Source organism: Neovison vison, chromosome 12 (genome assembly GCF_020171115.1).
Source record: "Neovison vison isolate M4711 chromosome 12, ASM_NN_V1, whole genome shotgun sequence".
Classification (NCBI taxonomy): domain Eukaryota; kingdom Metazoa; phylum Chordata; class Mammalia; order Carnivora; family Mustelidae; genus Neogale; species Neogale vison.
This window is the reverse complement of record NC_058102.1, coordinates 10,826,465-10,848,754: the sequence shown is the minus strand read 5'-3', so window position 1 is coordinate 10,848,754 and position 22,290 is coordinate 10,826,465. Positions and strand designations below refer to the sequence as shown.

The following is a 22,290-nucleotide window of genomic DNA, read 5'->3' as shown; positions in this document are numbered from 1 at the left end:
GATCCAAGACTCAGACAACCTCAGGAAAAGGGAGTTTATTTCGGACTTAAGGAAAATGAGAATCTTAAGTGAACCGTCGGTAGCCCCCTATCAGCAGGAGTCTCTATAGCAGAACCCAGTGCCCTCTGCTAACCAGGTTGAACTCCTCCTTCCCAGGCTTCTCCAAGAGCCTTCTGCACAGGCACCTGCTCCCAGGGACCTCCCTTCTTAAGACCCTGAGTTGAAATGCTTAAGACTGACAGAAATCTGATTGGCCAGTTCAGGCCGGGCCACCCTGACTGGGCGGAGCTTCTGTTCTAAGCCAGCTCATAGGCAGAAGCTTGTCGGCCTATGGGTGGGCTTGTGTCAGGCACCCAATCAGCTAGGAGCAGGGCCTATAAGTGCTGGCTCAGCGCGCTCGCATATCAGGGACCTGAGAAGGAATCCTTTGCTCGCCGGGGTTGCTACTGTGAGAGGAAGGTTGTGGCAGGCATCACAGGTGTGATCTGTGCCAGGGACAGAAGGAAGAGAAGTGGAGAGGTGATGGGGAGAACCGAGGAGGAAGGGGTCAGCTGTGTGAGTTTGTGTTTGTGCTGCGGGGCGTGAGTCTTGTGTTTGTGCTGCGGGGAGGACTGCGGTGAAAGGGGACGAGGCTCTTGCTGGAATGGGCATGCTGGAGCCTAGTGAGCCTGGGGCTTCGCCTCTCTGAGTCTTGACCTCAGAAGAGGACGATGGCCCCTGTGTAAAGGCAGCCGGGCACAGGGAGTCCAAGCAAGGTGGTCCCAGATAGTTCACTACAGGGAATAGGATAGGGGTGCCAAGCGAGTTGCCCTTCTGGACGCAGCATGCCAGCCCCCTGAGTTGTGGAAGAGATCTCTCCAAGAGAGGTCTAGACGCCCTGTGACAGCCTCAGAAGCAGCCACTAGGAGAGGTTTACTTCCCAGCAGCATGCCTTACCAATCCATGAAACCACAATGGAAAGATCCAGCCAGTGTCTGCTTTCCCCAGGGGATTCGCATCACAAATTGGGCCACAGTGGAAAGGACGCAGTAGCTAAGGATTCTGAGGTCACAAGAGATCCCAAGGGCGAAGTGACAGGGCCACTTTGTCTAGCCATCCCGTAATATTGAAGCTTGAAGTTCGGGTGCATTAATGGATGCAGAGTTTCTCTCCAAAGGAAGCAGAAAGGACCCTTGAGGCATAGGGGATTGGTCACCTGGATGAGGGAGGAGAGAGCACCACAGGTACAGGGAACAGCATGGGCAAATGTGTGGGGGCGTGAGGGAGCTGCTGGTGGCTCAGTAGGACCACTGGGAGGGTTCTAGAAGGGAATGTCCCAACATGATGCCGGGGGAGCAAGAGCCAGGCCAAGAAGTGGTGCGGAGGGCAGCAGGGAGCCATGGTGGGCTTTAAACAAGGGGCAGCAGAGCCATATGGTTTGTGGTTCGGAGAGAGCGCTCTGGCTGCCCTGTGGAGGATGGGCAGGAGGGGGTGGGACTGGGGCAGGAAGCCCAGTGAGGGGAACACGGTGAAGATCCCTGGAGAACCCCGAGAACTCTCCCTGAAGAGTCCTTGCAGGGCTCCAGAGGAGGGATGCTTTAGAGGCAAAAGCCATGGGACTCCGTGACAGCTAAGGGGAGTCACAGTGTCCCCACCCACTGCAATTCCTGGCTTGGGCCACAGGACCAGGGAGCAGCAGTTGCCATTTGGAAATGAATGCCTGAATGGGCAAGGCTGGGTGGGGGCCCTCAGGGCAGGGATGTCCAGGGGGCAGCGAGGCACTGGGTGACTTGGCAGCAGACAAGCCTTGAGGACAAAGAGTCCTCACCCGGGGCTGGCACAACAGTGGGCAGTGGCCTGCCTTGTCTGTCTACACCAAGTGAGCCGGGTCCTGCTCCTGCAGCTCTTGGAGAGACACATAGGCATCGGTGTTCAGGGTCAGGCAGGAGGCAGGGTTTCCGACCTGGCCTCGCCCGGGCCGTCTAGCCCAGGGGAAGCCGATCCCCTCCCTGGGGCCAGGGGCCGGGACCTCCTCTCTTGCTTCTCCCAGGGCACGCTCCAGCGGTGGCTGGCTATCCCCCGGGTCAGATGTTCCTGGGTTGGGAGGCACCAAGGCCTGGGGGGCCCAGTCTTGGGGAGCTCCCTCCTGCAGAGAGGGGGGCAGCTTCTCTTCACAGGCTCCAGTGCCCCTGGCCATGGTGTTGGGGGGGCCGGGGCCACCCAGGAGCCCGGGAGAGAAGAGAAGTAGGTCATCCCCAGGGGGGAAGGTGCAGTAGGCATCGTCTTCTGCTGGCAGGGGTGGCAGGGGTGGAAGGAGAGACCCGTCAGGTGCCCCAGCCCCGCCCTCCTCGGACTCTTCTGTGCAGGGGTCATAGCTGAAGTACACCTGGCAGGCCTCGATCTCCAGAGCGTCCGGGAGGTGGAAGAAGAAGTAACCTTGGTTGGTGAAGCAGCTGGTCAGCGAGTGGCCACTGGTCTCGGCCAAGGGTGAGGGCCCCTTCTGCTGCAGCAGGAGCAACTGTGTGGCCTTGGTGTCCTGGTCCAGCACCTCCAGCGGGGAGATCTCGGGTGCCTGGGTATTGGGACTGAAGGATGACGAGGGGAAGGGCGAGGAGAGCCACTTCTGCCAGGAGAGAGAACAGATGGAAGGTGAGTAGGATGCCTCCTCCTCCAGAATCTCAGCAACAACTCCTCATTACGGTCTCCTCAGGGCTTCTACCTCTAGGAAGGCTTCCCTGACTACACTCCCCCCCCCGCCCCCCACACCGGCTTGCAGAGTGCTCTCGGTCAGCCTGGAGAGGGTGATTCCTGTAGGTGCCCAGGGGATGTGTTGTTTTGATGAGGATTGTTTATGGTGCTGTGAGCCTGGCACCACACGAGGCACCGGGCAAAGGGGGAAAGCCTCAGTGCATCAGGTAGGGGCTAGCCCCAGTGTGTGAGTCCACAAACCAGGGTCAAAGCTGAAAGGGCCCCGAATGGAGCCCATCTTGTCTACCTTACAGATCCCAGACGGGGGCCGTCTCCTAGCCCTGAACACACAGCCGGCTCTCTGACAAAATCTCTGGAGGGCGCAGATGGTCCTGACATTTTCTGCCCCGCCCCCCCGTGATGTGAAGCCCCCTCCTGCCACACCGTCCCTCCACAGAGAGGAGAAAGTACCGGCCAGAGCCCTTCCCAGTAGCTCCAGAGTCCGGAGAGCCCTGGTCCTCACTGACTGTGTGACCCTGGGCAGGTCACTGCCCCTCTCTGAGCCTCAATCCCACAACACTTAGCCCCCTCTTTCCTAACTTCCTTATTGTGAGCAGGAGAATGTCAGAATAAGAAACTGAAGGCAGAACTCCCTGGCCCTGTCTCCCTGTGGCAGACCACCCACAGAAGCGAAAGGGACAGTAGGCCCTCAGGGGGTATGATGGGGACCCAATGGCCCTCTGTCCTGGGAGCCCTCAACAGCTGGACTGGCGTCCCCTGAGCACACAGACCAGGCCCATTGGGCTCCTCCTACACTCCTGCGCCCGTAGGTTGGGAAGAGAGGGAGAGAGCAGGCTCCGGGTGGGGGGTGGGGAGGAGGATCCAGCTCTGGAGGAGGCAAGGGAGGAAGGGAAGGGCTGTGCAACCAGAAGGAGAGGCCGGGGTTGTGACCAGCCCTGCCTGGTGTGCCAGGGCCTTGCTGGCCCCTCTCAGAGGGTCAGCTACTTCCTGGGCCTGGGCTTCCGTCCTCAGTGCCCTGAAGTTGGGGGGATGGGGCCCAGAGGCAGGTGCAAGGAGGAACACATCCCCCTTCACACACACACACTTACACACTGGCACACATATCCCCGGGTCTCCTGGACAGAGCAGTGGGCCTTGTGGCCTGGTAGCTAGAGGTCCTGGGATAGGGAGAGAGGAGCAGACCTCCCACCCAGATGCAGAGGAGAGGGTAGGGTCCCCTTGCCCCCTCTGGGGCAAGCATCTAGACCTGGGGATGACCACATGGGAAGACAGAGTGGTTGGTACCTCTCTAGAATGGAGCCCACTCCCAGCTCAAAAGGTTCTAGTCCCATAGAATCAGAAAGTTTTCACCCGGGAAGAGGACTAAGGATGTATCCAGTCCAGCTTCCAACCAGGAGTCCCTTCTGCTGTATTTCTGACATACAGTCAGCCAAGACTTGCTAGAATGCCTCTGTTGACAGGGAGCTCACTATCTTTAGGGCTTTAGGAAGAATTTTAAGGAGGTCCATTCCCCCACATCGAGAGAACTGTAGGCAAGCTATCCCCAAATCTTGGGAGTTTTCCAAAGAATTCCAGAATGGGCCCTGATCAGCCGTAATAGGGAACTCCAAAGCCAACTCTTGACATCTCTGGCCCCGTATGGCTTTCCAGCCCTTCCGCACTCCTGCTGATCGCCCTCCACCCCGACCTCATCCTCCATCAAATCTAGAGAGCCGGGGGAGGGGAGGGGTAAGAGAAGCAGCCCACCACAGCCCCTTTCCGCCACAACACTTCCTTCCTGAAGCAAGCGTGGGCTCCGGGAGGGGAGGTGACTGAGGTTTAAATGGGGTTCAGGGTTACTACTCTCTGGGCCAGCACCTTCCCAGTGACTCTGCTTCGATTGATGAGAAGCACCTCAAAGGATTGTTACCATCAAGGATAAGGTGTTGGAGTCTGCCCAGCGCTTTCTGCAGGGGGCAAGGAACCGCTGCCCATTAAGAGAGTCAGCACAAGTTGTGGGGGGGGGGCGGTGCGGAGAAGGGGCAGGTCCTGCTCAGTCAACAGACCAGTGACCGAAATTCTAGCTAGGACCCCTTGAGCACTTACTACATGCCCGCCAGTGATCTTGGGCCCATCCATGTAAGTAACACGTAGGTTTCCCTCCCTGTTGCACAAGTGGGAAGCTGAGCACAAGAGACATTCCATGACGCGCCCGAGGTCACACAGCCAGGAAGGGCTGGAGCCGGGATTAGAACCAGACTGTCTGGGGGCGCCTGGGTGGCTCAGTGGGTTAAAGCCTCTGCCTTCAGCTCAGGTCATGATCCCAGAGTCCTGGGATCGAGTCCCTCACTGGGCTCTCTGCTTTGCAGGGAGCCTGCTTCCTCCTCTCTCTCTCTCTCTCTCTCTGCCTGCCTCTCTGCCTACTTGTGATTTCTCTCTGCCAAATAAATAAAATTAAAAAAAAAAAAAAAGAACCAGGCTGTCTGGCTCAGACAGGAGGTACCATTCAGCCTCAGAATAGTGGTGCCCAAGCTGGGGAAAGGGACCCACACCCAGCCCAGAGGCTGCTCACTTTAGTATTTGTCTCCTTTCGCAAAGTGCAAACCCACCACCTCCCCACCCGCTCACACCTCTGGCCGCCCCCCTGCCAGCCTGAGCCAGATGCCTGCTTCTCTCCACCAGCTCCAGACTCCTACCTGGAAATCTCCTCCATGCTCTGACTTCAGCTGGGAAAAGAACTCTGACGGGTCTGGGATGTGGCACTTCAGAACCTTCTTCAGCCTGAACAGGAGAGGAGGAGGGAGGGAATGAGGATGAGAAGGGAAAGGGGCCATGGTGTCCCGCTGGCACCCCACTGCCCTAAAGGGAGGGTACAGAGCCATTCTGCATTCATCTGTTGGATCAGTACGAAGTGAATGTCCAGTAAGGGAGGGTGGGGGCCTGGGGACACAAGAATGGCAGACAGAGAAGGTCTCTTTCTGCCATTCTAATGGGGAGAAGACACGAACCAAGTGTGCAACATGACCATTCATTCTGTGGACACAAAGCAGAGGTCCGTGCAAAAGAAGGATATGGGGGTGGGCAGTAGCCCGACTGGTCAGGGACCGCACAGAGCCAAATGTTTGGAGTAGAGTGAACAAGGAGGCAGGAGGTAGGAAAGAGACCAGATTGTGTATCTCCATGTCCAGACTGTCATGGATGGTCATTCAGGTTGTGCACTGCCCAAGGGCACCCGGCTTTAGGGGGGTAGTGAGTGGGTGCTGAATTCGAGCCCAAGCTCTTCTTGCCACACTGAGTGCCCCAGTATCTGTATGCATCAGCCTCAAAAATGTGGTCTTAGCCTCAAGGATCCAGAAAGCCTGGCTGCCCCCCAGTTAGATGTTCAGGCTCAGGTCAGCCCTCTCCTCCACCCCTTCTGGTCTCCAACCACACTTGCCTCCCTGAACTCTCAGTTGCTGTAATGCTGCTTTGCATTACACATGTAGGGCCTTTGCACACCCTGTTTCCTCTGTTTGCCTATGCACTCCCCATCCCCTCCCCATGCCTGGTTAGCTCCTCCTTTCAAGGGAATCATCACTTCCTTAGGCATGTTTCTGCTGGCCATCCCCCAGCCAAGGTTCCTCTCCCTGTGGCCTACTTCCAATCCATCAAGTACCTTCCTTTACCCTTTTATCATGGTGTGTCATTGTACTTGCATATGATTTATAAACATCTGCCTTCTTCCACGTGACCATGAGCTCCATGAAGATGCGACCGCATGTATGTAGCCTGCCCTTGTATTCCCAGCACTCAGTACCAGGCCTGCCACTGAGCTGGGGCTCGACAAAGAGACCTAGAGAGATCCCCGAGGACACATACACATAGAGACAGCAGGCGTTTGCACACACGCATACACACATATGTGCACACACATACTCAAGAGTCATGCTCTGGGTGGGGTCTCCATGGGGCTCTCCCTCCTCGGCTCCCCTCAGGCTGGTTCCCTGGGGTTCCGTCTCTGGGGGTTGGTGCCAGGGAAAAGCTAGGTATCAGGCAGGGAGGGCTGTGGGGAGGGCAGAGGGAGCACGGGTGTGTCTGAGCAGGGGTCTGAGCCGAGGGCCTGAGCAGTCAGGGGGTGTGTGTCAGATGAGAGCACGAAGGAGCAGTAAAGGAGGGCTCTTACCACGGTCCGATGTACGGACAGTTGGCCAACAAGTAGACCAAGACGAGAAAGATGAAGACGCTGCAGATGCCCACGATGACAAACCCAGGAAAGGACAGAGTCTGCTTTTCTGAGGCCACCCAGGGGCGGGAGGAGAAGCGGGGAGAGAGGTTAGAGAAGTGCCCCTGCTCGCCCAGATCCCTCTAGTATCCCCCACCCCCTGCAGCCACCCTGGTGCCTAGGGACAGGCTGATCTCTGACTCAAGGCCTTGGCAGCTCCCGGCTGGCCCAGGACACCTGCCGTGGGAGCTGACAAGGGGCATCACGTGCCTCATCACAGCAGGTCTGCCGGGTAGCACAGTACCCACTTTACAGATGCAGAAACTGAGGCTTCCAGATGCGAGCAGCCCACTCCGACCACACTGCTCACTCTGCAGGGTCACAGTGAGTGGGCTAACCATAGCAGGTGAGCCCGACTCGGGCTGAGCCCTGTACCCCAGTCCCAGGCCTCCCCCACCAGCCGCCCTCCAGGCCACACCCCAGCCATCCCCTCCGGTCTGAGCTCCGTCCCACCCCTTCTGTCTCCTGGTACCTGCAGGCCTCGTCCTGAAGGCCAGGGGCTGACTCCAGGGACTCCAAGCCTTGTGACTGCCTAGGTGGGCCCTGACCCGCACTTGAAATTCATACAAGGTGCCTGGAGTAAGTGTCTCAAGGCAAATCCATTGCTGGTTTTGCCTGAGGATCAGCACGGAGGCCTCCTGGGGCAGAGAGAGGCGGGGGGCTGTCAGGGTGGAGGGGGCCCCACAGCCCACCTCACCTCCCATGGCAGGGGCTGGCTGGGAGACTGAGTGGGTGACGCCTGCATTCCTCCCTGCCAGCTCCTCCCCTGCCCCTCTCCCCCCGCATCCCTGACTACTCAGCCCCAAACCCCAAGGGCATCCTGAACCCCTCCCTCTCAGTCATCATCCATGCACAGAGCTGCACGGACAGGTGACTTCCCAGGGCCTCTGAAATCTCAGAGGATAGTCACCTGCCTCTTGGCTATGTAAACTCTAGCCCTGGCATCTGCCACCAGCTGAACCCCAGGGCTGTCGGGGGGCACATACGGGGTGGGGAGGCCAGAGCAGGCAGGACAGGGGAGCAGCAGGGGCCGCCTGGGGACTACCGTGGCTTTGCTGACATGAAGCCTGGACAGGGTGACCAGGACTGGAGGGAGGAGTCGGGGCAGGTGGGGACCAGGCCATGCACTCACCTCCCAGCTGTGGCCTGGGGACCTTGTCCGGGCCTCAAACTCCAGGTAACTTTCAATGTAGTGGGAGGACTGCGGGACTTTCCAGGTTATGTTGCATTTGTGGGTCCCGACGTGGGTGATTTGGAGTAAGTCGGGGGCCATCAGGCGAACTGGAGGTGAGAGAGAGGAAGAGACAGTGACCTTGGGGGATGCTGGGTCACGATGCCATGCCAAGGGGATAAAGTTCAGACACGCCCCCATCTCTACCTTTGCACCTGCTCCTTCTCCCTCCTGGGCACCCTCCCCACCCCCAGAGATCCTCACTTCCTTGGAGAAGTCTTCTTGTACCTCCCTAACCTGTTTTATTTTCCTGCCCAGCACTTAGCCCCACCTGACACATCAAATATTTATTTGGGGTTCTTTGTTCATTTTCCATCTCCCCCAGCAGACCGTGTGCTCACTGAGGGCAGGGAATGTGTTCTCCGACATATTCTTGGCGCCTGGAGCCATTACCTGATTAAGGCGCTTGATAATCTGCCGCATGAAAACAAACGAAGGCCTCTGTTCTCTGCCTCCAGAATGGATCTGAGAGCTTTACAGGAATCGTCTCATGTCATTTAATTGAATTTCAGGATCCTTATAGGATTATAAGATTTAATAATTCTGAAATTAAACTGACCTAAGTTTTTCTAAGTCTGGGACTCTTGAACTACACGAATAACACTAAGTGAATGTCTGTTGAGCATGTGTTAAGCAGTCAGAGACTCACAGACTCCTTATGGCAACCCAGGGTCCAGCCGATAACAGATTCTCCCCATTCTTGATGGGCAAACTGAGGCTCAGACGTGCGAAATGATATTCTGGGCAAACCCCATTCAGTTAAGTCAAGGCTGCATTGAGCACCTTGTCTAGATCTTGCCCTTTCTCCCTTATATGGTCTGACGATGGGGCCAGGCATGCAGTCATTCAAAAACCTTCCCAGAGCACTGCCCAGATAAGGTTTGGTGCTGGGTACTTGGAGTAGAGACTTAGGGAAGATAGATGTCCTGCCCTCAGGGAGCTCACAGCCCAGTGAGGGAGACAGTCCCCAAACCAGGCAGTAAGGACCCTGAAAAAACATAAACACCCTGAAAGAGGAGGTACGAAGGGCTGGGAGAGTCTGGGAAGGCTTCCTGGTTGAGGTGACTCTTCACTGCGCCTTGAATGGTGAGGGGGAACTTTTCTGATAGGAAGAACCTTCTGGGCTGTGGCACCCACAAATGCAAGGGCTCAGAGGCATGAATGGGCAAGTTGAATTCAGAGAGCTGGCCTTTGGTTGTGACAGGAATATAGGCCAGGAGAGGAGCAGCGCTCGACTGGGAAGCCCGGGCCAGATGCTGAGTATCAGGGGAAGGAGCCAGAACTGCAGCCTGAGGGCAGTGGGCAGTGAGACATCACACGTGGGTATGGAAAGAGACTAGATCAGGGAGGGTCCCAGAGGGAAAGACAGGACGGAGGGTTCCCAGCCCGCCCCAGTCCCCCTACCCTTCCCAGTTCCTCACTCACGATTCTCAAAGGGCTTGAAGTCATGGGTCATCAGTGTCCTCCACCTCCCCCCTTCGTGGCATATCACGCTCATTTTGACAATGTCAGCCGCGGTCAGACTCTGAGCCTGCAAGAGAAGGACATGGTAGGGATGGGGCGTGGGTGGTGGGGACGATAGGAGAGAGGAAGACCAAGACCACAACAAAAGTGGGACCCCTCCATGAGCCCCTCCGGCTAAGGCTGGGGTCAGCAGGCTTTTTCCATGAGGGGGCAGAAAGTAAATATTTCTAGCTTTGCACGTCAAACGGTCTCAGTCGCAACTACTCAATTCTGTTGCTGGCCTGTGAAAACCAACCAGAGACACCGTAGGAGAATGGCATGGCCGTGTGCCCATAAAGCTTTATTTACAAAAACAGGCAGCAAGCAGAGTTTGATCCGTGATCTAAAGTGAAGTGAGCCCCCTTGAAAGGGAGGGAGTTCCCCATCCCAAGAGGCATGCAAACAGGATGAGCCCCCAAGAGAAGGCAGGTCTGGAACTGTACCTGTGTAACAGTTTGGAGTGTGAAAGCCTACCTCTCCCCACTCCCACACCCTGGCTTTTGGGGAAGGAAATGGGCACGCGGCAAGCCTCTCCCGCGGGCAGGCACTATTCGGGCGCCTTAGGCATTTCTCTGGCTGCTGGTCAGAGCAAACCATCCTCATAATGCAGATGAGTGGCCCAAAGTCACGCACTGGTCAGCAGGGGGGGTCTGGATTCAAAGCCAGGCCTCTGTAACCACTGTCCCCACAGAGACACAGCCTGAGGCTGTAACACCTGACGAAGGGCTGTGGAATGAGCATCTTATGGCAGCCTCCTCCCTGTGCAGAAGAGCGCCCTGTGGGAGGAAAGTCTGATGCATGTCCCCTCCAGATCTGTGCTCTAGGTTCTGAGGTGGTGTTTTCAGGTCCAGGACCCAGGACATAGTCCCTCTGACCTACCTGCCACAGGACCCACCATGAGTGAAACTTGAACTTGACCGTATGAGTCCCCAGAGCTGGGAACAATTCCTCCCTCTCCAACCCAAGGACGCTGCCCCTTGCTGTGTCTGGCTGTTGTAGGAGCCTGATGTTTCCAGATAATGATAGTAGTATCGTCATTATTACTATGATCGTAGTCCTTATAAAGATGCCAGGAATATATTGTGTTGGGTTCACCCTCTGTCCACACACTCTTCTGCGTGCTGGACACACATTCTCTCATTTAACTCAACACCCTGTGAGACAAGCCCTATGTCTCTTCTTGTCCTGCAGCCGAGAAGGCTGAAGCTCAGAGAGGCTAGGGCTTTGCCTGAGGTCACACAGCGAGGAAAAGGTGGGGCCAGGGTCCGAAGGCAGACCCTCCGCAGAGCTCACAGGGACGGGCATGGCCATCTGACTCCAGACATGTGAGCCTATCTCCACATTCTCTTGCCCCTTAAGAATGGGTATGCCCTGATGACGGCTGGAAAAGGTGGTCTGGGCAACCCTAGTGCCCACTGCTGCCAAGGACGGCATGACCAACAGTAATTTGATGCCCATGCATGGACGTGGCCATATGCCCATCTAGACGGTTCAGTCCCAGCTCTGCCCCTCACTGGAAGGGCCTCTCTGAGCCTCAGTTTCCTCTCTGGTAAGAAAGGGACAGTGCTGGAGCCCACCCACGAAGTCCCCAGGATCCACAGACCTCAAAGTCAAGTGCATGCTCTGCTCTGGGCACGGTGTTTAGTGCTTTAACACAAAGAACAGCTCTACGAGGCAGGTGCCGTCATTCTTGCCACTTTGAGAAGGGAAGCCTAGGACCAGCAGTTGCCTGATGTCACCCAGTGGGTGTTACAGTGGAGCCGGGACCAGGCACCCTAACCTTCAGCTCCAGGATCCACACTTCTAAGCCCATGCTGCCTTGCACTTACCAAGACCTTGGAAGACTCAGAGGGGGTGTTGTTACGGGTGGGCACCCCTCCCCACACCTGATAAAGAGTAGAGAAGTGTCGCGGGATCCACAAAGCATGGGGAGAAGAGTGGAGCAGAGGCAGAATGACCGAGCGCCTCGGACCACAGATCTCTCAAGCCTCAGTCAGCCCTGAGTTCTGGCCTTTGGATGCCGCCCTGCTTCCTTCTGTCTCTCTTGCCCCGGGGCAGCCCGCTGTGCCGCTGGCTATAGCCAAAGCCACTGGGCTCTCTGGGCCCCGTTCTGCACTGGAAGCTCCCCGCCCCGCACCTGCCCACCCCTGGGCTCTCTTCTCGGCTCTCAGTACTCACATCTGGGGATCCAAGAATCAGGTGACAGACCCAGAGCGCCGGGCTCAGTGGGAGCAGCTCGCAGGATCTGTTCCAAGGCCTTTCAAGGCAAAAGAACCTCCTTAGGACAAAAAGAGGGACCCCCAGAGCCAGCCCTCGGGATGGCCCCACCCCTGCAGCAAGGCCAGTCTGTGCAGGCTCTATGCCAACCCTCGCAGAGACCCCCATCCCCCCACCTGCTCCCCCTCCCATCACGAGCACCTCTTCCTGTCCTCCCCAGCCTGGCCTCACAGTAGCCACAGTGATCTTCTAGAAGCAAACAGTGCAGGACATGTCAGCCTCCCCACCTGAAGCCCTCCAGAGTCTTCCCTTGGGGCTGGAAGGGGGCCTTGCAACCCTGTGGAATTACCACCCACCCAAGACCACGGCCAAACCCAAAGCCACCTTTGCTGTTGCCATCAAGATGCACGGATCACAGCATCCCCTTCTCTGACTCCCTCCCAGCCCCCAGAATCCCAACCATGCCCAGGCCCCTGTTTCCACAGCTGCCCTAGTTGTCTCTCAGAGAGCTTAGGGAACCCCCTTTCTTCCCCTGCCTCTTGCTTCTGAAGTCGACTAGTCTTGACCCATCAGTCTCACAGCCCAGTGTCCCCAAACTACCCTGTGTAGCTCATCTCCAGCCCCTCCCCTGCAGCCTGGACCCCCACTCCTCACTCCCACCCTGGTTCCAGGAGTCTAAATATCCAGCCCCTTTGTTTTCCAGACTTCAGGGACACCAAAAGTCTGTGGAACATCTTAGAGTCTGCCAGGAAGGAGTCCCAAGAGTCTAAGATTATAGGAACACCCCCCACCACCACCACCACCCTGCACACCAATCCCGAGATGCTGCCTTCTTGCTGGTCAACCCCACACTCACCGTCTATCTGGCCGAGCATGGATCTTGCAGGACGAGGCCTGTGGGTCCCCGTCCCAGCTCCAGGCACAGGAGATGTTGGCTTTTGAGTTGTAGAAGCATGTGAGCTTGGGGGTGTCTGCTAACAAGATGAGGCATGAGTGGCTGGCCGCAGAGGGGCCAACGGAGAAGGTGGACGCCTGATCTCTGGTCCCGTTGCCCTCGCCTCCCTCCTGCCCCTGCTGAAGGACCTCTGCCCAGAAGCAGGGGTCCTGAAAGGGGTTCTACAAGGGTTGGCCACCTTCCCAAGAGAAAGAACAGCTATCCAGACGCCGGGGTCCTCACCATCTGTCGCTGTGAATTCCTGAGGGATGGCCAGGGCCAGGAGGAAGACAAGGAGGGACAGATAGCAGGACAGAGCCAGCGCTGCCATCACATCCACAGGTGGGAGCTGGGGAAGAGAGCCCTGGGGGAAAGAAAGAGGGAGAAAACACAAGTGAACACCTGCTCCAGGTCCCTGGTCGCTGCGAGAGGAGGGCCGAGAACTGCCCATCTCAGGGTGGCCTGTTCTGCTCTGCCAATACCATCCAGCCTCAGGGCCTTTGCACCTGCTGGTCCCTCAGCCCCACACATGCTCCCTTCCTTTGGGGATTTGGGGAGCCATACATTGTCAGGGCTCAGAGGGCTCTCTGAGAGAGCCCATGCCCTTGTTCAAAAGCTGGGGAAACTGAGGCCCAGAAAAAGGAAAGATTCGCTCAGGTCCATACAGGGAGACCAGCACAGAGCTGGGATTACAGCTCACCTCTTCCCTTCCCTGCTACCCCCTTAGTCACACCTAAAACCATCATCAGGAGGCTCCTAAGCCAGGCTGTGCTCCGCTCTTTAAATAAAGCAGCAAAAACTCTACTGGAGAGCCTCTCACTATCTGCATTTTCAGATGGGGAAACGGAGACACAGGGACGTAAAATAAACTGCCCAAGATCACAGAGCTGATCAGAGGCAGGTGTGGAATCCAAGTCAGGGCGGACCCAGAGCCCAGACAGTGGCTCCTGTAACTTCTCTGACTCTGTCTCCCCCCGCCACTGAGATGGGCGACACGCTCGATGCTCACGGACTATGTCACAGCAGTACTCGGGGGTGTACTGAGCATTCCCACTGGGCCCAGCAATTTACGTACATTAGATCCTCTTCTCTCCCCGGAGGCTAGGGGCTGGGTGCTTGTATTATCCCCTTACACAGATGAAGAAACTAAGGCTCCGAGTCCTTCACCCGCCAAGGTCACGTGTGCAGAAGAGGCAGAGCTGGGATTTCATCCCCCGCTCGCTCGCCCACGGGGCCTGTTCCCTCACATCCTTCGGCCCTGCCCAGACCCTGTCCCAGGCACTGGTCCCAGAGCTAAGGTCACCAGCCCTCCGCCCCTGGAGTTGAGGAGTCAGGGCCCAGCAAGGGCACAGGCCAACTGTCATGTGTCTGGCTTGAGTTTGAAAAGGAATCCCCGGCCCAGCATCCGCATAGGAGGAGAAGCTCCCCAGTGGGGATAGGGGATGGGGGCTGGTTGCCTCTTTCCTTGGAGACCCCCCCACAGCACAGGGCACAGCGTTGAAACCCTCAAGGGGTCCAGTAAGCCCCCCTGTGCCCCCCTACTCACTCAGTCATGGCCTGGGAGCATGGGTACTATCTGCCCCCTAGAGGGTGCCGCCCCTGGCCAACACCAGTCGGCAAGGCAAGCCCATGCCCAGGACAGGACCTGGTATAGAGCTTCAGGATGACAGGAGGAGAGTCGGGGCAAAGGCATACAAGATCACAGGAAGGTCAAGGCCAAACCACAGCCCCAGCCGCGGCGAGCCAGCTGGAGCAGAAACACCGTCTACAACGAGTTCCCCACCACTCATAGCAGAAAGGGCGCAGCGATGTACATCACGATTGCAAAGGGCACAGAGAGGGGAGTGTGGGCTGTTCCTGAGCCGGTCGGGGCAGGGAGGGCTCCAGGCCGGCACCGAGGCTGCACCCTCCGGCCGGGCAGGGAACTGAGGCTCAGGGAGGTTAAGGGACCTGCTCAAGGCCACAGGCCCAGCCTCAGGGAGAGCACGGAGGACCTCTGAGTCCCAAGCCCCGTGAGCCCTGGGTTCGCACGCACACCCACACTCCCTGCCCTTTATGGGGGCACCCTGAAGGGTTCCAGGAACTGGACCCGCATCACCCCCACGACAGATGCCAAGACTGAACTCAGCGCTGCCCCGGGAAGCTGGACTCAAAGCCAGTCATCTGATTTCAAGTGAGGAGATGACAACGGTGATGACAGTGACAGGGATGAGGACGGGAATGGTGACAGGGCTGGTGACTAATACTCGACTCTCATTCTGTGCCCAGGTCTTTAGCACTCGGCAGATATCACCCCACTTTGTCCCTGCAGCAACCCGGGGAGTAGGTACCGTTATGACTCTTTTCCTCAGATGAGGAGGCTGAGGCCAGTAAGCCTCTCGCCCAGGCCAGAGTGGGGCCGAGCCGGGGGGTGAACTGGGTCAGTACTGCCTGATTTCCCGCCACTGCTGGGGCTGAAACTGTGGGCCATAGGGCGCTGGGGGCAGGAGGCGCGGTCGGGGGGTGCAGGGGGCGGTGGGGCGAGGACCAGAGGCAGGAGCTCCACAGCCAGACCACCAGCTATGATGGGCAGCATCTCGCCCCATCCTCCTGGCCACCGACCCCCAACACACAAGGTGGTGGGCGGAGGGGCGGGGAGCTGGCCTCTTGCTGTTTAACTCCAGAAGCATCTCCCCAGCTGGGTTCGGAATCCAGGCTGTAGGGCTAGGAGAGAGCACCTTCAGAAATGGCTCTGCCCCCCAGCCACCCCCCGCTGAGGTCTCCAAACACAGTTCAGGACAGGAGGCCTTGTCCCCCAGGAGAAAGGCCAGCCCCAGAGATGGAATCCTATCCACTCTAGTGGTGCCTGGAGACACTACAGACCTGTCTGCTCACACGGCCAAGGGAGGCACCATCCGGACTCAAACCCGACAGTCTGTGCCTCCCGCCCCCGCTGCCACCCAGGGCTCCCAGAGAGGAGACGACCCCTCTTCATCGCCAGGTCTCAGAGGGGCCCCCTCCCTCCCCTTCCACCCCAGAGCCTCTTAAGGAGCACTTTACATGGGGATGCCTCCCCAACATGGGTCCCATTCCACAGCCGCCCGGCGGGAGCTTGCGTGTCCCCCTACCCCACAACCCAGTGTCCTCCATCCGGGGCTCAGCTGGCCTCCCTCTCCCAGTCCTCCTGCCTCTTTCCTCACCCCTTCTGGGCTAGGACGCCCCTTATCCCAGAGCAGACCCCAGCTTCCCCAGGGATGGGCTGGGAAGGAGGGGGTAGCCCAGAACTAGGGACCAGCTTTTTCTTCAAAGCCAAAACCCTGATCAGGACCTGCCTCATCCTGGAGGGATTTCGAGATAAGGTTGGGGGCCAGGAGGGCTGGGAGATGGAAGTTCCAGCGGAACCTCCTGGGGCATCTAGGAGATGAGAGCTGGAAGCTGTCCCTTGACCTTCGCTTCCAGCCCCAAGCTGCTGGCAGGGCCGGGAGGGACACCCCAGGTCGCTGGGAACCAGGCAGTGGCAGGGTGAGGGCAAAGTCACCTGGCTGAGACATGGGGCCGCAGTGCGCTCTCTCGGGATCTCTCCGCTGCCATCTCCCCCGGAGCCCAGCTCTGACTCCCTCCAACTCTGGCAGCCCAGGTAGCAGCTGGCTGAGGAGGCCGGCACAGACGAAAACCCCAGGGCCAGCCCACTTCCTGTGCAGAGGATGGAGGGGGCAAGGCCTGGGGTGGGGACAGGAGAGATCAGGCTGGTGAGAAACTCTGAAACTCCTGAAGCACCTAGGGGCCCGATAAAGATCTCCCTCCTCCGCTGGGGGGAGGTGGGACCGTGTGGGTGTCTTGGCAGCCGACACACTCACACATGCTCTGGCGCGCTCACACACGGACACGCGCACACGCCTGGTCCCTCTCATATGGATACCTTGTGGCACGTAGGAGCCCGAGGGGTACAGCCCCTTCTTTTCCCCCCTCCACCACCCCAGCCCATCACCTAGGGGGCCACTTCAAGCCTCTGACACCTTCATCCAGTCACACACAGACACACACACACACACACAGCCACTAACAAGTTCTTTGAGGTGTCCCCAGCGCTATTCACACCTATCCCACCACCTCTCAGAGACCTCCCTTTTCACCCAGCCTTCCAGGGAGCCCGCTACTTCATTTAGCTTTCAGAGAAGACCCTGTTCCAGGGCTTTGCAAACACTTTGCTGGCGTCTTACTAAGCATTCTAGAACCTTCCTTTTCAAGTGATGGCTCCTAAGCCTTTCCTCCCCATCCACCCAGTGCTCAGGACTTTTTTTCAAATGATGAGAAACTGGGGGCCCCTTTTTAGACAGGTGCACACCTGGTCAGGCGCAGCGTCCCAGGCCCAGGGGCCCGTGAAGTCCCATCCAGCATCCAGAAGCAGGAGCTCTGTGTTTTCTCTTTCTCCTGATTTTAATGACCCTGCTTCAGGGGCGCTTTCTGATAAGCAGTTCCACGGAACCTGCCATCTGCATGGAAGGAAGAGCAGCATTGACAGCCTGAGAAGAGAGTCAGTGGACTCCCTTCTGAGTAGAAACAGAAGCAGGAGGCCATTGCTTCTCGGCCTTTTGGCTAAGATCAAGTGTAGAAGCAGGAGGCCAGCGTCGCTGAGAAGAGAGGGACCTTCTTCAGAGCCGCAGAGTGACCCTCCCTTCCTGGGCATCAGTGTCCACCCGGCCGAAGGAGGCACAATGGTTCTGACCGTCCACCGCACAGAGAGGGCTCCCCAGCCCCTCCTCTCTCCCAGAGCAAGGCTTTCGTAGCAGGAGAGCTCCTCAGCACAACCACCACGAAGATGAAAAGAATAGCCAAGATGCATTAAGCCTAGAATATTTCTGGAAGCTTCTCAAGAAACTGGGAGCATTGATTCTCCCAGGAAGGAAAGCCAGGTCAGGAAGGCGGAGGTAGAAAGGATGTTTGTTACTGTAGACCCGTGTGTACCACCCGAACATATTTCCTGCCCCCAAATCAATGCATTCAGTTGAAACTTTTTTAAAAAAACACATAAAGTCAGGACTCCTGGGTGACTTAGTCATTAAGCGTCTGCCTTCGGCTCGGATCATGATCCCAGGGTCCTGGGATGGAGTCCCGCATCGGGCTCCCTGCTCAGCAAGGAGCCTGCTTCTCCTTCTGCCTGCTGTCCTCCGTGCTTGCGCTTGCTCTCTTGTCCTGTCTCTCTGACAAATAAATAAAGGAAATCTTAAAAAAAATACACACACACACACACACATAAAGAAAAAATACATCTCCAGGCAAAGCCAGAAGTCAGAAGGCAGAAGTCGCGGACCCAGCTTGCCCGCAGCTTTGCCGGAGGAGATGGTATGAGCCTGTCCTCCACGCCGGCTCCAACCAGTTCCCCTCCTCCAACCTTCTTTCCTTAGTCCCTTCTTTTGTTCACTCAACAGCCATTTACTGAGCATCCAAGATGCCCCGAAGGCAGGGGAGAGGAGGCTGAGCAGACTTTCTGAGCAGGCCCAGGGGAGGGGGCTCCTGCCAGCCACAGCCCCAGGTGGGGGGACACAGCCACAGGCCGCCGCCCCCCACCCTGCTGGAGGGGCTTGAAACAGGAAGCTTCCCCCACCCAGGCCCAGAGGATGGAGCTTTTGCTTAGGGGCTCAGGCCAGGCCCCCTGAGGTGGAAAGACAAGTGTGGCTCTGAGGGGCCAGGAAAGCTTCAGCCCCACATGGTCTGCACCCTCCACCTAAAATCTAACGGGTATAGGAGGACAAGCAAGGGGACACACCGTGATGGAGAGAGAAGGTGGGCATATGTCCCTCTCGCCCATTGTCCCCGTCCTCCTGGGCCTCTGGGGAGTCCACAGCTCATCCTCTCTCATAGTCCACCGAAGCGGGGGGACTGCGGGGCCAGGGGGATGTGGTGGAAGTGATTTTGTCCTGCTTCTGGGCCTAAAACCCTCACCTTGTTCCTCCTCTGTATGTGTCTGTCTCCTTCCCGCCCCCTCCTCCCCCTGCCCTCTCCCTGCCCTCTCTCTTCCCACCCTCTCCTCTCTCTCTGTCTCCCCCTCTCCCTCTCGCCCCCCTTCTTCTCCTGTCTCTTCATCTCCTCCCTCCCTCTCTCCCCCCTTTCCCTCTCTTCCCTCCTCTGTCTCCCCCTCCCCCACAAGAATCCCCTAGAAGATGTGAACCCCTTGTGGGTACCTGAAGGCCCTCCGCAGACAAACCACACTGAACTATAACAGGAGCCAGAAGGACGGGGCCCGGGAGGGGCCCAGGAGGTTCAGAGGCTGGGTTTCAGCGGGCAGTGGGCTTTACCCCAACTGACACACAGAGGGTCGGTGGGGGCCGAGCTCAGTGTTAAAGCCAGATGAGAGCTGGGCTTGCACACACACTCACACCACCACTTCCCCCCCCCCCCCCGCCCCCAGCATGCACAAAGCAGGCAGGGAGCAGGTTGCTCCATTCAGCCCCCATGCCTGTCCCAGCGGCCATCACCTGCCCCTGAGCTGGGTCCCCAGGAGCCCTCTTCCTGGACCCCTGTTTCCACTCCTGACACACCCCCCAAGTCTGCTCTCCACTCAGCAGCCAGAACCATCTTTCCCAAAGCCAAATCAGATCATTCCTCTGCAGCACGCCCCTTTTGAACCTTCCGGTAGTTCCCAGCACGTTCAGAATCAAATCTGGACCCTTGGTCTTGGCCACGAAGCCCCTCGCAGAGGAAACCCAGCCGCTGTCTCTGACCTTCTCCTCCAGGTCAGGCACTGGCCACTCCCCACGGCTCCTCCTGCTCTCCCTTCCCATTCTCAGGCAAGGAAACTGAGGCTCGGGGGTCATCTGGCAGAACATGGCAGAGCCAGGATTCGAACCAGCGTGTAGAGGATATCAGAGTGAGGTATCCTGAAGCTTCTCTGATGGCAGAGGCCTGACAGAGCCCATTGAGACCTGCCCCGACCTTCATCTCAGGACTTCTGGGGGTCAGACCTAGCCTCCTCCTCCAGCGGCCTCCTCCCCACCCAGCCCCCACAGGACCAGGGGCCTGAAACTCTAGTCCCTGTGATTGTCGGTGCTCAGCACACCCCCACTGTCGCTGTCGCTGCTGCTGGCCTCCTAGGCTCCAGGTCTGATATCCATATTCTCCCACATTCACCAGCCTTTCCTTCTCCAGCACCTTGAGCAGCTCAGGTCTCATGCAAACTGTGCCTTTCACATAGGAAGTCATTCCTGGGATGCCTGGGTGGCTCAGTGGGTTAAGCTTCAGCTGAGGTCATGATCCCAGGGTCCTGGGATTTAGCCCTGCGTTGGGCTCCCTGCTCAGTGGGAAGTCTGTTGCTCTTCCTCTGCTTCTCCCCACTGCTTATGTTCCTTCTCTCTCTGTCTCAAAGAAATAGATAAAATCTGGAAAGAGAGAAAGCGAGAAAGCAAGCAAGAAAGAAAGGGAGAAAGAGAGGGAGGGAGGGAGGGAGGAAGGAAAGAAAGAAAGGCCACCTCCCTGCTTCCTCGCCAGGACTACTCCAGGGGAACTAGCTGTCCCACTTTGCCTGGGCCGGAAGGGGTTCCAGGACATGGCACGTTTGTTGCCAAGGCTGGGAGACAGCGGGGTCACTCCATCCCCACCCTACTCGTCCCTCACGAACTCCGCTCCCCAGCTGAAAGCCAGTCCTGCCCTGCTTTCCCACCCAGCCAGGGCGGATTCTATGCACACAGCGGTCACTTCTCGTGTCATGGCGGGAACCAGGAACTATGTGGGACTCATCCCGGCAGTTCCAGAGTCTAGAAATCACCTGACACACAGAGTGTGTCAATCTGCAGGGATGGAAGGAAAAAGAAGCTTCAATGTTTTCAAATCTAATACAATGGTGATTCCAGAAGATACAAATTAAAAATGAAAAAGAACGCAGGGAGTGATGTATTTGGCGTTTCAAAAGGTTTGCCATCAGCGTGCTTTTAAAGCGTGGGTCTCTCCTCTGGTGCGTGCTCCAAGGGGCACAGTCTCTCTGGGGGGCGATCTGCCAACCACCATCAACAGCTCTGGCCCGCGACCTAGCTGTGGCTTATCTCAAGCCCATGCTGCAGAGGGAGGCGTGTGCACGTGCTCCAAGCCTGGAAGTAGCCAGAACGCGCACCAGCAGAGGATGACTGGTGAGTAAATCAAGGGCCACCCGCATAGCAGAAGGTGATTCAGCCGAAGGCAAACGAAGTGGCCAGCTCTCTGTCCCTGACCCAGAACAGTCCCCAAGGGGGCACGGTGGAGGGACCCAAAGCCAAGTTCAAAACAAAGTGTGTGTTTTCCCTTAGCTATGTAGATGTGAGTGGTGAGTGTTGCGTGTGTGAATGTGAGACAGGGTGTGCAAGTGTGTGTGGGTGTGGATGTACATGAGGGCGAGCCCGTCCGTATGAGTGTGTGTGCACGGGTGGGCGTGTGGACATTTGTAAGAGTGCGTGCGAGGATGTGATGGTGAGTAGGTGTGAGCACACACGTTGTGAGTATATGCTGGGTGTGAAGGCACGTCTGCGGGGGGGAAGCATGCGGGCATGTGAGTGTCTGCGGGGGGGAAGCATGCGGGCATGTGAGTGTGTGCATTTATGCAGATGCTGTGTATGCGTGTGTAACGCTGTGAGTGTGTGCAAATGTGTGTGTGTAAGCGTGTCTGTGAACTAGCATGTACGTGCACTAAGTTGCTCAGGAAGGAATTTCTAGAGACGGGTGGCAGTATTTTCCTTCCAGGAGGGGAGCTGGGACACCTGGGAGGGCAGGGAAGGGGAGGAACTTTCCTGAATAACTTTTTGTGCAATTTGAATTCTGTTTCCTGGGAACCTCATATCTACTTAAGAAAATAAATAAAATTTGGAACCAAATACAAAATTAAAAGTAGGGGACCCTTTGTGGGGGACAGAGCTCCTCGGAGGGCTCCCCGAATACCAGTCCTCCTACTCCCCCTGATCATTCCTTACCTCTCCCAAGGAACCTGAAAATGTCCTTGAAGTCTCCAGGCCTGTGGGACCACCTCCCTAGGCCGAAGGAGACCGGGGAGAGACGCATTCTGTCCACAGCCCTCTCTACTCCTAATCCCGGGCTCTGGATAGCCAGGCCAGAGTCCCATTGTGGGGACGGTCAGGAGAACACCGACACCCTCTACCAGCACCTGCCCTGGTCTCCCCCTTTCCCGTGGGAAACAGGTAGAAAAGAATCCTTTCACTTTTTTTTTAGCAGGTTTCACCAAGATCTGTGATCTTTCTCAGAAGACAACCTAGGTGCTACACAGAGGAAAGAGAACGTGTGATGTTTGCAATGTGTCTGTGAGAAGTTCCTCTCAATCGAGACGTTATGCTTGCTTGCTTTTTTTTTTTCTTGGTATTTTTCTTAAGGAATCGGAAAAAATTCTTCTCTCTGGAGGCCGTGCCTGCCCGCCCCCCCTACCCCCCGGCCACCGCCTACAATATCTGCTGGGAGGAGAGAGCAGCCAGATGGGGTCCGAAATTGGCCCCAGCTCTGGAATGACGCCCCCACTCAAGCCGG

The 22,290-nt window shown here is 57.3% G+C and overlaps 1 protein-coding gene across 2 annotated transcripts; it reads right to left on the bottom strand.

The window, feature by feature from the left end:
* Positions 1-470: 470 nt before the first annotated feature.
* On the bottom strand, positions 471-16,438 carry IL2RB (interleukin 2 receptor subunit beta). 2 transcript variants are annotated; one of them, XM_044226884.1, is made up of 10 exons: positions 16,331-16,438; positions 13,057-13,177; positions 12,736-12,853; positions 11,841-11,919; positions 9,585-9,690; positions 8,061-8,209; positions 7,401-7,566; positions 6,830-6,938; positions 5,364-5,448; positions 471-2,602 (listed from the first exon to the last, which is right to left on the bottom strand). In XM_044226884.1, exons 2-10 carry the CDS (start codon positions 13,142-13,144, stop codon positions 1,850-1,852), a joined length of 1,653 nt encoding a protein of 550 aa, XP_044082819.1. In that variant the 5' UTR covers positions 13,145-13,177; positions 16,331-16,438; the 3' UTR covers positions 471-1,849. The 2 variants fall into 2 exon arrangements, with proteins under 2 accessions (XP_044082819.1, XP_044082821.1); XM_044226886.1 differs by having other exon boundaries at positions 12,736-12,850; positions 16,331-16,437.
* Between the last annotated feature and the right edge of the window lie 5,852 nt (positions 16,439-22,290).

Excerpts from the sequence above, each read along its gene's own strand:
- IL2RB (XM_044226884.1), bottom strand. The coding sequence starts at position 13,144 with ATGGCAGCGCTGGCTCTGTCCTGCTATCTGTCCCTCCTTGTCTTCCTC. Across the intron at positions 7,567-8,060 it reads CCCCAGGCCACAGCTGGGAG|GAGGCCTCCGTGCTGATCCT; the intron begins GTGAGTGCATGG and ends TCTCTGCCCCAG. Across the intron at positions 5,449-6,829 it reads TGTCCGTACATCGGACCGTG|GCTGAAGAAGGTTCTGAAGT; the intron begins GTAAGAGCCCTC and ends TCTCCTGTTCAG.